The sequence below is a fragment of the Echeneis naucrates genome, chromosome 20 (assembly GCF_900963305.1).
Source record: "Echeneis naucrates chromosome 20, fEcheNa1.1, whole genome shotgun sequence".
Taxonomy (NCBI): Eukaryota; Metazoa; Chordata; class Actinopteri; order Carangiformes; family Echeneidae; genus Echeneis; species Echeneis naucrates.
Window position 1 is genome coordinate 16,957,334 of NC_042530.1, and position 15,411 is coordinate 16,972,744.

At 38.8% G+C, this 15,411-nt stretch overlaps 1 protein-coding gene across 4 annotated transcripts; it reads right to left on the reverse strand.

Moving 5' to 3' along the window:
* Nucleotides 1-2: 2 nt before the first annotated feature.
* Nucleotides 3-14,614, reverse strand: LOC115060649 (copine-3-like). Of its 4 annotated transcripts, none has more exons than XM_029528640.1 (16): nt 14,520-14,614; nt 13,429-13,619; nt 13,120-13,299; nt 12,967-13,041; nt 12,812-12,883; nt 10,454-10,534; nt 8,332-8,421; nt 7,060-7,158; nt 6,179-6,265; nt 5,974-6,033; nt 5,656-5,789; nt 3,554-3,608; nt 3,389-3,440; nt 2,734-2,867; nt 2,415-2,651; nt 3-1,750 (listed from the first exon to the last, which is right to left on the reverse strand). In XM_029528640.1, exons 2-16 carry the CDS (start codon nt 13,585-13,587, stop codon nt 1,637-1,639), a joined length of 1,629 nt encoding a protein of 542 aa, XP_029384500.1. In that variant the 5' UTR covers nt 13,588-13,619; nt 14,520-14,614; the 3' UTR covers nt 3-1,636. The 4 variants fall into 4 exon arrangements, with proteins under 4 accessions (XP_029384500.1, XP_029384499.1, XP_029384501.1 ...); XM_029528639.1 differs by adding an exon at nt 2,211-2,325 and having other exon boundaries at nt 13,429-14,582; XM_029528641.1 differs by having other exon boundaries at nt 13,120-13,258; nt 13,429-14,584.
* Between the last annotated feature and the right edge of the window lie 797 nt (nt 14,615-15,411).

Genomic DNA, 15,411 nt, shown 5'->3' on the forward strand with positions numbered 1-15,411 from the left:
TATTGTTTTTTTTTTTTTTGTTTGTTTTTTTATTCCAGTGCCTTTTTTTTTTTTTTTTTGTTACGGCTTTAAAAACTTCTTACTATGTCCAAGTCTTGATAGGCACTTCAGAAACACATTATCTGTACTGTGACATTAAGTAGTCCAAATCCAAATGTGAGTGATAAAAAATCTGATTACATAGGAAGTATATTAGATAAGGCAAATGGCACATTGATAAGTGCAAACTAATAAACACTCGCAGATGCATCCCAATAAATTATTAAAAAAGTTTATTTATTTTAGTAATTCAGTAAGTGAAAACTGTATTGTGTGTCATTAAACACAGACTCACTTATTTCACTTATGTTTTTAGCTGTTAGTTATAATAATCTAAATAAAAAGAAAACACAAATCATATCAGTCTATGTGTAATGAATGTACAAGTTTCACTTTTTGAATTGAATTACTGAAATTCATCAATTTTTTGATGATATTCTAATTTATTGAGATACATCTGTAAATAATGAGAAAAATGTAATAAGATACAATTGTTGAGATGTTTAGGTCATCTTCACAACACAGCGAGGTTCAGTACTTCCGCTTCAGACAACTTATACAGTTAATCAGTATAAATAAGCATTTTGCTCAAGGAAGCCTGAGTATTAAATCTTTCTCCAAGATTCTTCTGGTCTGACAGTTATATGAAGGCAAGGAATAGTACATCAAACCAAATCTGAAGTGAATTTAAAAAAAGAAACAGACAGAAGTACAAACTGCAGAAAAAGGGCAAAATCTACAAAAGGCATTCATTTCAGTAAACCTCTAAACCTGTAAAATGTAAACATCTGTGAAGCCGACCTGAATTTGTGCATGCTGAATAGACTTAAGTCTATGTTTTCATTGGGAAGTGATGGCATATTTCCTTGGAAAACACCTAATAAAGTTTTCACATTAAATAGACATAGTGAAGAAAATATTAGCACATTAACTCCTCCCACTAGGTCTGTCACAATTATAATACACTCACTGGATTGCATCATTTGAGGCGAGTGTAATCAATTTGCATAATCGTTAAATTCTTCTTTTGCAATAGTTTAATAGCACTCCAAGGGGAGCATTAGCGCCACAAACTCTTTCTCAAGACACTTTGTTTTTAAGATTCAACAACCATATTTTGATGAGCATCTATTGACAGCATCAAGGAATTTAGTTGTAGGTGTATGTGTATTATTAAACTACGTTTATATTATAAAAGTGGCATAAAATGATCAGAAAAAGACAATCAAATCATTAATCACAATTAGTTGTATGTCAACTAACTGTTAATGATCATGACAGGCCTAGCTCCTACCCTTGCAGTATAGTTATTGAGAGACTAATAATCTGTTTAGAATTTTTCTGTTTTATCTGTTTAATAATCTGTAAGCTTGTGGCTGTTATTACTTTCGTTGTACATTGTGTATGATGACAATAAAAGCATTCTAATTCTAATTGCCTGCATCAATGTTTCTACAGAAAGCAAGCATTTTGATTATGACAATAAGAAATTATTTTTTATCACTCTGGCACTTAAGTCACATAAAGTTGTGTGGACATTTAAAGGCCTTTACATGATCCTCAGTACACATCACCGAGGGGTGCTGAGGCTAAGAGGTCAGGGAGAAGGTGTGTCACTGTGGGGTGGTTTCAACTTCATGGTATTGAAGAAGCTCATCACCTGACCTGGGACTTCTGCCAAGACACTCTGAGCAAGCAGCTCTTGAGGGCTCTAAAGAGACAGAGGACAACAGTAAGTGTGACAATGTCATGTTTATAGTTTTTGAAAGAACCTTATGGGGAACCATCTGAAGCAACCAAATGGAGGCTGCAGAGGGGAACCACATTTGTCTAAGAGAATTTATGGAGTTTGTGTGCTGCTATTACGCATCTACAATATGCCCAATGTAATTCTGACCTTCAAACCTTAAGTCATTAGTTTCATATTTGAGGAAAGTGTTCTTGTTTGTTTTCTAGTTGAGAGATCCATGTGAAGATCAATATTGCCAGTAAGTAAAGGCCCACTCTCAGGCTAATCCTGCTCAAATGTTCCAAAACACAGCTACAAGATCATGGACATATCTCATTTGTTTAATCCATAGAAAACGTTAAATTCAGTGGGGTCATATTTATACAGCTTTGGATCAAATGTGGGGAAGGCAGGAGGAGATTGGGATTGGGATAACTCCTACATTTCTAGGAAGGACTGTGCTCGGTGGGGGGCTTCAGGTCAAATAAATTGAAGAAGGAGGCCACTTGGTCAGGCAACTCTGCCAGTACACTCTGGGCAAGGGCTGCAGTGCCTGCCTGAAATAAGATGTGGGGACATCATTTAAGATAAGACGCTCAGGCATCCCCACAGAGACTTTGCTTGGTTGCTTTATAAATGATCTTACATTTTGGAACTGCCTGAATGGCACAAACTGCACGATATCCCTCATGGCAGTCTCGCCTGTAGCAGCCCGTAAAATTCCATCATCTCCATCCAGGAACTCCATGGCACTGAAGTCTGCACCCCCAACCCCAACGATGATAATGGACATGGGCAGGCGGGAGGCATTGACGATCGCTTGAAGGGTGTGATCCATGTCTGTGATCACTCCGTCAGTGATGATAAGCAAGACAAAGTATTGCTGGGAAACACAAAGAAGTTCTTCTCATGTTCAACATTTATACACAATAGATATAGTTAGACTGCTGCTTCCAGCAACTCACAGAAGCAGTTTCCTGCTGCATGGCCTGTCTGCCAAAGTGGGCTACATGGTTGATGATTGGAGAAAAGTTTGTTGGGCCATAAAGTTTGACTTGGGGCAGACACTGCTGGTAGGCAGTCACCACACCTTCAATACCTATAACAGAACAAACAAAATGCACATACACACACACAACACAATATAATTTATTTGTGCAAAGATCACTTGCGCAGAAAGGTTAGCCATGATTATTTCTCTAGTATTTTATATTGTGGACTTCTGTTTTCAAGTAGCCTTCAGTTTGTAATTTGTTTACCTTCCTGAGGCGTGAGGGGTGGATCTGATCTTCTCTGTACTCTATTTTGATTCGGTGGTAAAGTTTGTAAATCCCATGGCTATCACAACCTAATGCATTCCCTAGTTAATGGTCTATTTTCTTCTACATCCTTTAAAAAAAACATCATATTGTATTGACTTGAAACCAGACACTGAAACCATAAACGTCTTAGGAAAATGGTTACTGAGTTAATGACTTAAGTGAGAATGAGGGCCATTTTCCCATAGACCAACATAATTTCACTTCTTTTCACAATCAGTGGAGTTATCCTCTGATGGTCATTAAGATAGAATGTAGATTATTTCCACAGAAAAGGGACTTTACTTTAGTCTGTTGTTACCTGCGCAAAATGGATTTGATGGGTTGAAGTTGATGGGAAACTCATGGCTAACCTGCAAACACAAATAGTTGTTCATATGCATGAAAAACTAAAATAGTTTGATTGTCACATCAAGAAAGACCATAGCAAACACCAAAGTATGTTTTAACTGAAATAAACCATTACCTGCCACGTTGGAGGGACCTGGGCTCCAAAACCAAAAGCAGGGAACATCTTGTCACTGCACAAAGGAAGTGAAGGAAAACAGGTATTACTGAAAAGGATTTCCCTGTAACCAATTTACATCATTCTATCCTAACCCATCATTACTCTTCATGACTTCAGTCAGAATTAACGTGTATGAATCAGCTTCTGACAGTTTATATGATGTCTCACAGGCACATACTTTTAGCAAAGGCATTTTCATTTCATAATGTCGGAAAATTACCACTTCTAGTGTTTCCTAGTTCACTAAAACAATTTTGGACTAAATCAGTGATGACTGAGATCACTGATTTCATATACACTATCAGTCAAAAGTTTTAGAACACTCCAATTTTTCCAGTTATTTATTGCAATCCAAGACGTTCAAGTCCAATAAATAGCTTGAAAGGTAAGAGGTGAACTGCCAGAGGTTAAAAAAAAGGTAATGTTACCCAAAACTTACATTTCAGAATTATACAAAAAGGCCCTTTTCAGGGAACATGAAATGGGATAACAATTTTAAGCTGTTCTGCAGCAATGGAGGTTGATCAAGCTTTGAATGCTGGTAACTAATTCCCACGGGTATTCAAACTTCTGGATTACTTACAACCCTCCCTGTCTGCATAAAAGCAGTGTTGGAACACACTGTGGTACCATACCCTCGTGAGCATCAATTGAACAGTATTGTACTGCATAAAGTAGTGTGTTGCTACAAAAATGGCAAGAAAAAGGCTATCAACAAAGAAGGAGAGACCATCGTAACACACTACAAAAATGTAGGTCTTTCCTATAGAGGAATTGCAAGGAAAGTCAAGATGTCAGTGAATATAGTTTCCTTCATCATCAAAAAGGCACTCAGAAACTGGGGCAAACTGACAGGAAGAGGTCTGTCAGACCCAAAGCCACAACTGAATCAAACGACAAGATTCTGAGAGTTAACAGCTTGCGTGATAGGCGGCTCACAGGACAACAGCTTCAAGCACAGCTTAATAGTGGTCGTTGTAAGCAAGTCTCAGTTTCAACTGTGAAGAGAAGACTTTGAGCTGCAGGTTTGATAGGACGAGTTGCAGCAAGAAAGCCTTTTTCTAAGATGTCAGAATAAGACAAAGAGGCTTGCCTGGGCCATGAAACATCGCCATTGGACTACTGAAGACTCGATAAAACCCTAACCCTATCTTATGGACTGATAAATTAAAATAGAAAATCTTCAGTTTATCATGTAGGATCTTTTTATGCCGTCAAGTAGGTGAAAGGATGGTTGCAATTGTTTGGCATCAATTGTCAAACATGGAGGAGGAAGTGTGATGGTCTGAGGCTGTTTTGCTGGAGGGTCGGTGACTTGTACAGAGTGAGAGGCACCATGAACCAAAATGGCTACCACAGCATTCTGCAGTGCTATGCAATACCCTCTGGTATGTACCTAGTTGGTCAGGGGTTCATCCTACAGCAAGATAAACTCAAGTCTAAGCTATGCCAGAACTACCTCAAGAAAAAAGAACAAGCTGGTAAGCTTGAAAACATGGAGGTGGCCTGCTTTGGGATTACCAGACACAAGAGTGAAAGCAAAGCAATTTACAAGTGCCACTTGTGCCACAAGTGCCAAGGGATTTGAGAAGAACTTTCTGAAGAATATTTGATCTCTATTGTGGAAAGAATGCCACGAGTGTGTTGAGCTGTTATCTCTGCCAAAGGTGGCTACTTTGATGAGTCAAAAGTTTAGAATACATTTTGGTTTATAAATTGATTCCATGATTTATTTTTTAACTCAAATTGTTTATTTGTACTATGTTTTCATTTCAGAGTGCAATGAGACATTAAACTGAATAATAAAAAAATGGGATGTTCTAAAACTTTTGACAGGTAGTTTATCTTAAAAGAGCAGAATAATTTTGTGCTATAACTCCTCATCAGGAGTGTATATGGAATAAAAATCAGCCTGCTGCATATCTTCTACATGCATTTCCACCCCAACAAAAAGTCATTATGTTGACACGAATCATGGTGGATTTCTAGTACATCATAAATCCATTCAAATAAATCCAAATCATTAAACGGTCTGTAAAAAAACAAAAAACTGCATTTACCTGTCATAGTCCTGGATGACGTTACCCACAGCCCATATAGCTGCCAGGTATTCATTATAGCCATGAGGACTGATGTAGTGGAGGGAGTTAGGGGATTTGGGATCCCCGTTAGAACCTGTGAAGTCAATAGCAATCTGCCCCGAAACACAGAGAAAATTTAAATCAGAAACGCTTTGACAACATTATAATAAAGATTGCCATCACAAATTATATGATGGAATGTCAAGGTGTGAATACAAACTAGAGATCTATATTTTTTCCTTCAAACATTTTACCCCCCCTCCCCCAAAAAAAAAAAACAATCTGCAGATGACTCACAGTGAAGTTAATCTGACAGCCACCCATTATGTAATCCAGAAATGTGTATTCCTTCACTATCTGCAGAGAAAAAAATGATACGAGATTACTGAAAAGATATACAGCATGCAGTTAATACTCTATACCATTTATATATACACAGGTTGTCCACTACCTATCCTCTACACTGAAGAAGAGGCAGACAAGAAGGATAAAGTCACAGTACCTTGCATTGTTTTATGATAATTACACCTGAGTTTTGGTATCTTTTCTTCTTCTGCTTCTTTTTATTGTTGATGCATTCAAATTCAGCCTAAGAGGATGAAACATACCACAAAACTGTCACAAAATGAGTCATAAAAAATTTGCCATCTGTGTCAAATTATCTCATAGCGTGCTTCTTGTGTGAAGATTTGGGTAGTGGCTTGTAAAGTGTTTTGTAATATTGACCTTTGGCCACTAAAATGTAAAAAACAGTTCATCCTTTTTTAAACAAATAATGGACAACACTGACATAAAAAAACAATATATTCACTCAAAAAGGGGCATTTTTTTCTTCCTTTTCTCTCTTCCTTCCCCTTCTCATTTCCTAGACCGATGATTCTCAAATATTCATTTATAATAACAAATTAAAAGCTTATCGTTTGCCACAGTCCCTCCAGGCCTGGACTAACTGCCATAAAGTGGCAGCTGCTCTTTCAATACCAATTAAATCAATAAACTCTTCAAACAAACTAGTCAGACGAAAACCATGATGGGGTTGTAATTTTCCAGTTAGGAATGATTTTCAGTTTAGCAGCAAGACAAGCTAATGTTATAAATCCCATTTCCCTTACAGATAACCCATCTATTTAGTCTCCTAATATAAAGAGTTCAGGCAATTTGACCTGTAAAATCTCAGAAAGGGCAGTTCCCAGCTCAGATCAAAAAGAGTTCAGTGCAGGGCATTTCCACAGAGAGCGCAACATCACAGCCATCCCAACATTTGTCTGGGATTCTTTTTGTTTTTGTTTTTTTTGTTTTAAAAAGGCCAATGAATCAAATTCACAAGGCCAAGGCTGTGGTTTCTAACATCACTGACATGACTGACAAACACCCATGGCTCACCGCATATGTCTGTGAAGCCTGCTGAATCTGGGAAAGTGTGCTGTGGAAGGAACCAATGATTTCGTGGGTGCCACTGTTGTTAAAGTCGTAACAATCCACCTGGAAAACACAGGCAGTTTGAAGAAACACCATACACACAAAACATGGAGTTCATCCTCTGATAATTTACCCACATTTTCTGCTCATTTAAAACCACAGTGTGTGAATATCAAAGATGAGACAAGGCATGCTGGAAAAGGTAAAGCAAAATCCTGTTACTGACATTTAATAGTCAAACAGAAGCACACACAAACTAACTGGAAAACAGAGTGAGCCCAGCCCCCACTACCTGACTGGAGTCTGCACATGGCAGCTTGAGTGTTGAGAGGACAGGGAGAAGATAAACAGGTATGAACACAGCATCAGCAAACTAGGGTGGATTGCACACACTGCGTGAGTCTACAATAAGAACAGCTATGAAAGCTCATGGAAAACTGACAGCCATCTATCTTAAGGAAATCTCTACCATTTGGGATCATAATCCTTTGGTCAACTGACAGATACTTCTCAACTGATACTCAAGTCATTTCTGACTCCCTGGTAGTTTGCTGGCTCTGGTGCTCTATCCATACATTTCTAATGTACTCTTTTCTGTAGTTTTACTACCCAACGATGAGATGCCAGATCTAGCCAACCATCTGAAGTATTACTCATGACTTAGCTCAGCTCATATTTTAAATTCCCACTGACGCTTATTGTTGTTAGCATTGTAGCACTGAAGCCAACAGCCAACCAGGGACGCACAATGATTTTAGTAACTTCACTGTCATCCAACAGGTAAGTTGACCAATGCGCTTAGCTCATAACTCGTAACTGTGTATATGTGTATTCCTTTATGATAAGAGTCAGATGCAGCAGGACAGTATCATTGCTGTTCTGTCATGGACACTGCATCCGTCACATGAAGAGGACTTGTCAGTAAACTCACTTGCACTGTTGGGTGGAAAGCATCTCATCCTTACAATTGTGCTTTAAGAATTAGGATGGAAATTTGAAAAAAAAAAAAAAAAAAAAAAAAAAAAGGTCAACCAATGCTTGCACACATTTCCACACTTCTCCAACCTTACATGAGCACATGAGGTAAGATTTCCCTTTTAATTTCAACCATAGAATAACCTATGTATCAAGTTTCAAAATAAACTGTATTTTATTGGTTGCTGAAGTATCAGAGGTTCCAGTGATTAATCTGTAATATATTTGTTATCAAAACAGTGATTGTATCTTTGTGTGTACCTTTATGGATTTCTCCACGTCACCTCCACAGAGTGCCTGCAGTGAGACACGGAATTGTTTCCATGTTGGGTTTAGGTTGTATTTCACCACCTGCACAAAACCATATATGAGCAAGGGGCACTTTGATGTCCCAATAACCCTAACCCACCCCATTGTGAAATAATGTAATTAAAACTTGTACTGCATTGTATAAGTAAGTAAGAAGTTTCCACTGTGCACTGTTTATGACACATATTGTTGATGAAAAATCCTAACAATTAAGACAATTACCTTATTCATTACTTGAGTCACTTCAGACTTAGTGTTTAGGATAAATAAGTGAACCACCTTCGAAAAGTAATTCTTTTTAAATTTTTAACAATCTTAATGAACAAAAAAAAAAAGAATTTCCAAAATGTTGACAAGTTTTATATAATATGTTTAACTTAAAACTTGAAAGTAAGGTTAATAATATAACTTAGAGAACAAAATGTTCAGTTTTACTCAAATTAGGGTGATGCCTAATAAGTACACCCCACAACAAAAACTGCACATCTAGTACTTTGTATGACCTCCAGGATTTTTTATGACAGTACCAAGTCTTTTCAGCATGGAATGAACAAGTTAGTAACATTTTGTAACATTTTTTTTTTTTTCCATTCTTCAAGAATGACCTCTTTTAAGAGACTGGATGCTGGATGGAGAGTGATGCTCAACTTGTCTCTTCCCCATAGATGTTCAATTGGGTTCTGATCAGGAGACACTGAGCCACTGAATCACGTTCACCCTGTTGTTCTTCATAAATCCAACAGTGGTCTTAGATGTGTGTTTATGGTCATTGTCATGTTGGAAGTATACCACAACCAAGGGCACAGAGTGATGGTAGCATCTTCTCTCTCAGTATAGCGCAATAAATCTGTGTATTCATGATCCCATCAATGAAATGCAAGTCCCCAACACCAGCAGCACTCATGCAAGCTCACATAAGGACACTGCCACCACCATGTTTCACTGTAGGCACCATGTTTTTTTCCTCTGTATTCCTCACCTTTGCGACACCATACACTTCTGAAGCAATCTGTTCCAAAAACATTTATCTTGGTCTCATCACTCCAGAGTATAGAATCCCAGTAGTCTTCATCTTTGTCAGCATGGGCCTTGACAAACTCTAGGCGGGCTTTTTTGTGCCTGGGCTTTAGTAGAGGCTTCTTTCCTGGACGGCACCTATGCATGCCATTCCTCTGCAGCGTACACCGTATTGTGTCAAGGGAAATAGTCACCCCAGTTTGGCTTTCTATTTCTTTAGATAACTGTAATGAACTTGGATGCAGATTTTCTTCAACCCTTCTCATCAGAAGACACTCCTGTCGAGGTGTTAACTTGCATGGTCTCTGTGAGATGGGTGCAGTTCCATATTTTTTATATTTTTGAACCACTTTTGCTGCAGTATTCTGACTGATAAGTAAAGCTTTGCTGATCTTCTTGTAGCCTTCATCTTTGTGGTGTCAAGAATTTATTTATTTTCTCAGATCTTGTGACATTTCTCTTCCATGTGGTGTCATTGCTGACGTCATGAAATTAGAAGGGCTTTTCACTCACACCCTTTTATAGTCAACTGTCTGCTGGACACCTGTGTAATAAATAATTAGACTCAACTGTGGTTCATTCTTGTTAAATTACACATTGCAGTCCAAAATTTAGCTTTGCTCCAGAGACTTTCAGTGGTGTGTACTCATTTTTGCATCACCCTAATTGGAGTAAAACTTAGAAATGTTGTTCTCTAAGTTATTTTATTAACTTTACTTTCATGTTATAAGTTAAACAGATGTTATGTAAACTTATTCTTGTCAACATTTTGGAAAATGTTTGTATTCATTGAGATAGTTTAAAGTTTTATTTTTCGAAGTGGGTGTACTCATTTACGCTGAGCACTGTACGTTAATGCTGAAATATACAGTTTGCTATTGAGCTTAGTTAGAACACCAATTTCTGGGAAATGTTACCAGGGCATCTACTCCATGAAGTTACATGAATTTTAATACTTGTACCCTGTATTGTCCCTGAAATTTTGAGCCACAGAGTCTCAAACCCACACAGTCAAAAAGTCTCAGAGACACAGACACAGTGGGAACCTAATCTGTACCTCAGTCCTATGAGCCAGCTGCCATCCAGTTTCTGTCTGCTTGTGTAATTCCAGGAAGGGGTCTGACCTTCCAAAGAAATCCTGGATATGAACATAAAATAATAAACAGCTTAAATAAATCAATCACTTATTCGGTGACAGTTTGCATGTGCAATTAACCATGGTTCATTAATATCTAGAAATCAATATATGGGTGCATCTCAAATATTTACACATCAAAAAGTTGATTTATTTCAATAATTCAATTCAAAAACAGAAATTCAGATATTCATTACACATGGACTGATATATTTCAAGTGTTTAATTCTTTAAAATTTTATGTTTTCGAAACTTACAGCTCTTGCTATAAATGTTGGATTACTGAGATGTAAAAAATTCAATACTTGGTCAGGGTTCATTTTGCATGAATTACAGCAGCTCTACAGAGGCGATCAGTCTGTGGCACTGCTGAGGTGTTATGAAGGCCCAGGTTGCTGTGATGGCAACCTTCACCTGGTTTAGGTCAGGCCAGTTTCTGGTCAATCAAGCACAGGGATACCACGGTCCCTAAACAAGGGATTGGTACGTTTGGCAGTGTAGGCATATGCCGAGACCTGTTGGAAAATTAAAACAGCATCTCCATAAAGCTTTCCATCAGCAGAAAGAAGCATGAAGTGCTCTGATACTTCCTTGTACCCGGCTGAATTGACCAGACTAACCACAGAGGACCAACACCAGCAGATGACATGGCTCCCCAAACCACCACTGACTGGAAATTTTACACTAGGCCTTTTAAGCAACTTGGATTCTATGCCTCTCCTCTCTTCCTCCAGACTCCGGGACCTTGATTTCCATGAAATGCAAAATTTACTTTTACCTAAAATGAAGAGTTTGGAACACAGAGAAAATGTCCAGAGCTTTTTGTCCTTAGCCCACGTAGGATGCCTCCTAAGTTATGTCTGGTTCAAGAGCAGCTTGACACATGGATACAGCACTCTGTGAACTAACAGCTTCTTCAACAAAGACCTTGTGTGTCTTACCCTCCGTGTGTAGGGTGCCAATGATCATCTTCAGGAAAACTGTCACATCTGCCGTCTTCCCCATAATTGTGTAAGTGTTTCCTCTACATTTATTTAGGATTTTTTTTTTATTGTAGCAAATACATCACCGCGCAACAGCAGGGGGGATCCTATTGGAGTTAATACAACGTTAATTACTCGTGAGAGCACAGCCTTGAAAGTGATGTCACATCAGGCACCTAAGCACCAGATCAGAGAGTCAGAGGAGTATCGCTCTGGAAAATAGTGCAGAGACTTACCAGAGAAAGGGTAGACTTATTAGCTTAAGATAACTCATAATAACTCATAACTCATAATAGATTTTACAATAGACATTTGCAAAGTATTGACGTCCAGCTAACTTACGTAACATACCGGTAGCTTGCATTCATTGGGCCCGGTGCCATCTCAGTGATGCTAAGGTGGGTAAACTATCAATTAGTTAAGCTAATATTGTTGAAGTAAAAATGAGCAATACTAAAAAAGTGCATTTAATACTGAGAGAGTTCAGGACGAGTGAGGGTCTAGGGTAGCATTCCAATGGCCTGCTCAGGCTAGTTGCCTCTAAAAGAAAGGGGTATATAAGGAATGGATTGGAAAGATCTCACTCAGTGTGCACTCAGGTGTTTGTTCAAATACTTTTTTGTACTTTTCTGAATAAAACTGCAACCTCAAAAGACTCAGAAGATCCTTTTTTCATGCAACCACGTTGGGCCCCACTACCAGACCATTGCCCCACTGCTTGGCAGTTGGGACCCACACAATATCTACTATTAAGCTAATTAATTAAGCTAATATCTACACGCCATGACATATTAACTGCTGACTGCATTTTCAGATGAGCTTGTTCAAATATTTCTGTAAGAGAAAGACAACTGATGAAGATGACGGTAGTCAGGTGCCATTAGCCTTTTACTGACTTCATTTTATTGTTTTTTGTTTTGTTTTTTTTTTACTTTTTACATTCAGCCTTTACTTGACATTGTATATGACCGAGTTGCATAGGTTGTAGTGGTTGTAAGGTAAAAAGAAATTTTCAGGCCCCCCAGAGAGCCTGCCGCCGCTGCTGATAAAAGTCCCAGAGGAAACACCATGTAGCCTACTGAATCAGACTGAGAGACCATTTTTGAGATGCTGAATTTTGAGTTTTCTTTAGGTATAAGTTAGAATCATCAAGATTGAAAAAGTAAATACTTGAAATATATCAGGCTGTAATATATGAGTTCCACTTTTTGAATTTAATTACTGGAACAAAACAACTTTTTGATGATATTCTAATTTATTGAGATGATCCTGTAATCCAATACATGGTGACCCATACCTTTTTGTCCAGTTTTCTAGCTGCAATATCAAACACTACCACTCTGCTGTCAGTTCTTTCTTCAGCACATATCTACAAAACAAGAAACATTCACCAGGAACACATGTACACATTACCCAAATACCCATATACTCCAGGAACTGAAAGTGACTCACAGTAATAGTTCCTTTTCCTGCAGGCATCTTGTCCTTCATGACAAGGGGTCTTGTTAATTTCTGCGAGGACACAATCTAAATGGAAAAATATTTCAAAATCTTTGAAACAAAGACAGATGATAAGAAATGGCCTGTTGCAATCAGGTCTGTTACCTGTCCCAGTGTACACTCCACTTCTCCCAGGAAGTCAGCGTCTTGCAGACTGCACATGTCATTGTCAATGTCATAAACTTCAAACTTTAACTTCTGCACCATCTCAAAGTAGTAGTCGATGACAAAAGTCTTTGAGAAACTGGGATTGAGGGAGTTCATTATTTTCTCTGTCCGGCCAATCTAACAGAAACATGTTACAAAGATAATGATTTTTCTTTATGTTTTTTCTCATTTAGCATTGTTTCAAACTTTCACTAAATAGTTGTCCGTGTGTATGTGTGTGTAGAAGAAACCCTTTTAACCACTTACCTCAGACCAGTGCGGCCCAGAAGTGTTCATGGACAGTAAACATAGAGGGTCAGACTTTGAGAACACGTCCATGTCAAGCAGATTGTTACAGGAGATGCTGAGCGCTACCTTGGTCACACAGGCCGTGGTGCCTGGACCTGAGTTTCCCCCTGTTGCCATCGTGGCCTGGAGGACACTCTCACACACAACAACTGGCATACATAAACAGTTAAACAACCTTCCAAGTATTTCTGTAGCAGAAATGTAATATTCCATGGCTGTGGGGAATAACTAATTACATGTAAAAGCAGGTAAATAAATGATACAATGAATGCAACTGTAATCTGTTTCTGAGGAAATAAATCACCTTAATTAGTTACTAATCAAAATGGTGGCAACTCCAAAGACGTGTCATCTTTCAACTGCTATGAATGTATATGACCCTTTCTATGTCCATTCTGGCCTATACTGTTAGTATGAATTGTGAAAGAAACATTTTCTTCGACCACCCTGCTGGTTCCAAGAATCCACTGCTTCATTCTTCAACCCTTGCTCCACCCTGACACCACACTGGGCGGATAATGGAGAGGATTGCATGAAAAAATGTGCCGTAAATGTGTTGAACAGAAATGTTCAGCGTTTACGATAAACTATCGCTGAGATCTACTCGTAGATTCACTGATCGAGCTGAGTTCAATTTTTTTTACAATTTTAGGGAGCTGACGTTTGCTAACGGTAGCTGTTAACTGTACTTTACACAAGCCGAATTAAAGTACTTATCGAGGCAAAAATTCACGATCAATATTGAATGAAAATAACGCATTGATATCGAGTGGCTGAAGGGACATTGACCGATCTCCAGACAGCAGAGTTGCCGTTACTGTAACACACCCCGCCACGCACGACTGAATTCACGTTAACTGCCTTTCACTACAAGAACGTCTATACGTCGGGTATTTTCTTACTTAGGATACGTTAACTTGACAACGGTCATGTGACACGAAAGAAACGCCTAACCCTGGTAACTTGTTGTACAGTAGTTAGTCGTGTTCAACCGAATGTGTGTGTACGTTACAAAGTGTCGGTCACAGTGTTTTGTAAGCTTCTCCTACCTGGTTCGGATCCCTGTTGGTTTCGCAGTTGGAGACACAGCGAGCTGCTGGGGTGGGCGGTGTCCGGTGCGCTCGTTTCCGGTACAGGGACTGCCGGCGGGCGGCAGCAGACCAGGGCACATAGGGATCAACTTAGTGTAATTGTAATGACTCACAGGAACATGGATACATCGTAAAATGAATTGAGAAGTGTGGGGAATTCACATAATATGTTTGAGTCCTAATCTGGTACTGTAACAAGTGTGAGAATTTATATAATATGTTTGAATCATAATCTAGTAGTGTCACAGTAAAGCAGAGCAGCTTACGTAATCATGGCCTTGAGGAGCTGCTCGTGCAAAGCACAACAACCTATGTAATAATGGCCTTGAGAAAACTGCTCTGAACAAGAAAGAAGGGGAGGGGGATCCGAGAGCTGCAAAGACTCACTGTCATTCGAAAGCAGAAAAACAACTCCATAATAGGATAACAAAAAAAAAAAACAAACAAACAAAAAAAAAACATAGGGAAATCCGGGGGTACAAAAGACTGGGACCTCTCTTTGTTGTCCAGAGCATTTCCACACACGGCGCTTGCATGTAATGCTCTCCAACGATCGTTGAATAAAGAAGTGTTTATCCTCACCCGGTTTACCTGTCTTCGCATTAATTTGGACTTTGGGACAGCAACCATGAGTGAAGCATAGCAAGTGTGGTTGCAACAATTTGGGGGCTCGTCCGGGATAGCGAGACAGGTCCGCTAATCTTCATTAGGACGGGTTCAAGGAAAAGGGATCAGTCAACTTCTAGTCGCGACGAAATAAAGGTAAGCAGACCTTTTCTAAAAGGTCTATTGGGCATTCTATTGAGCACTATTGAGCATTCTAAAATAACATAAGAAGTTGACTGTGAAT

Excerpts from the sequence above, each read along its gene's own strand:
- LOC115060649 (XM_029528638.1), bottom strand. The coding sequence starts at position 13,683 with ATGGAATATTACATTTCTGCTACAGAAATACTTGGAAGGTTGTTTAAC. Across the intron at positions 12,884-12,966 it reads CAGGAAAAGGAACTATTACT|ATATGTGCTGAAGAAAGAAC; the intron begins GTGAGTCACTTT and ends CTTGTTTTGTAG. Across the intron at positions 7,159-8,331 it reads ACGTGGAGAAATCCATAAAG|GTGGATTGTTACGACTTTAA; the intron begins GTACACACAAAG and ends TGTGTTTTCCAG.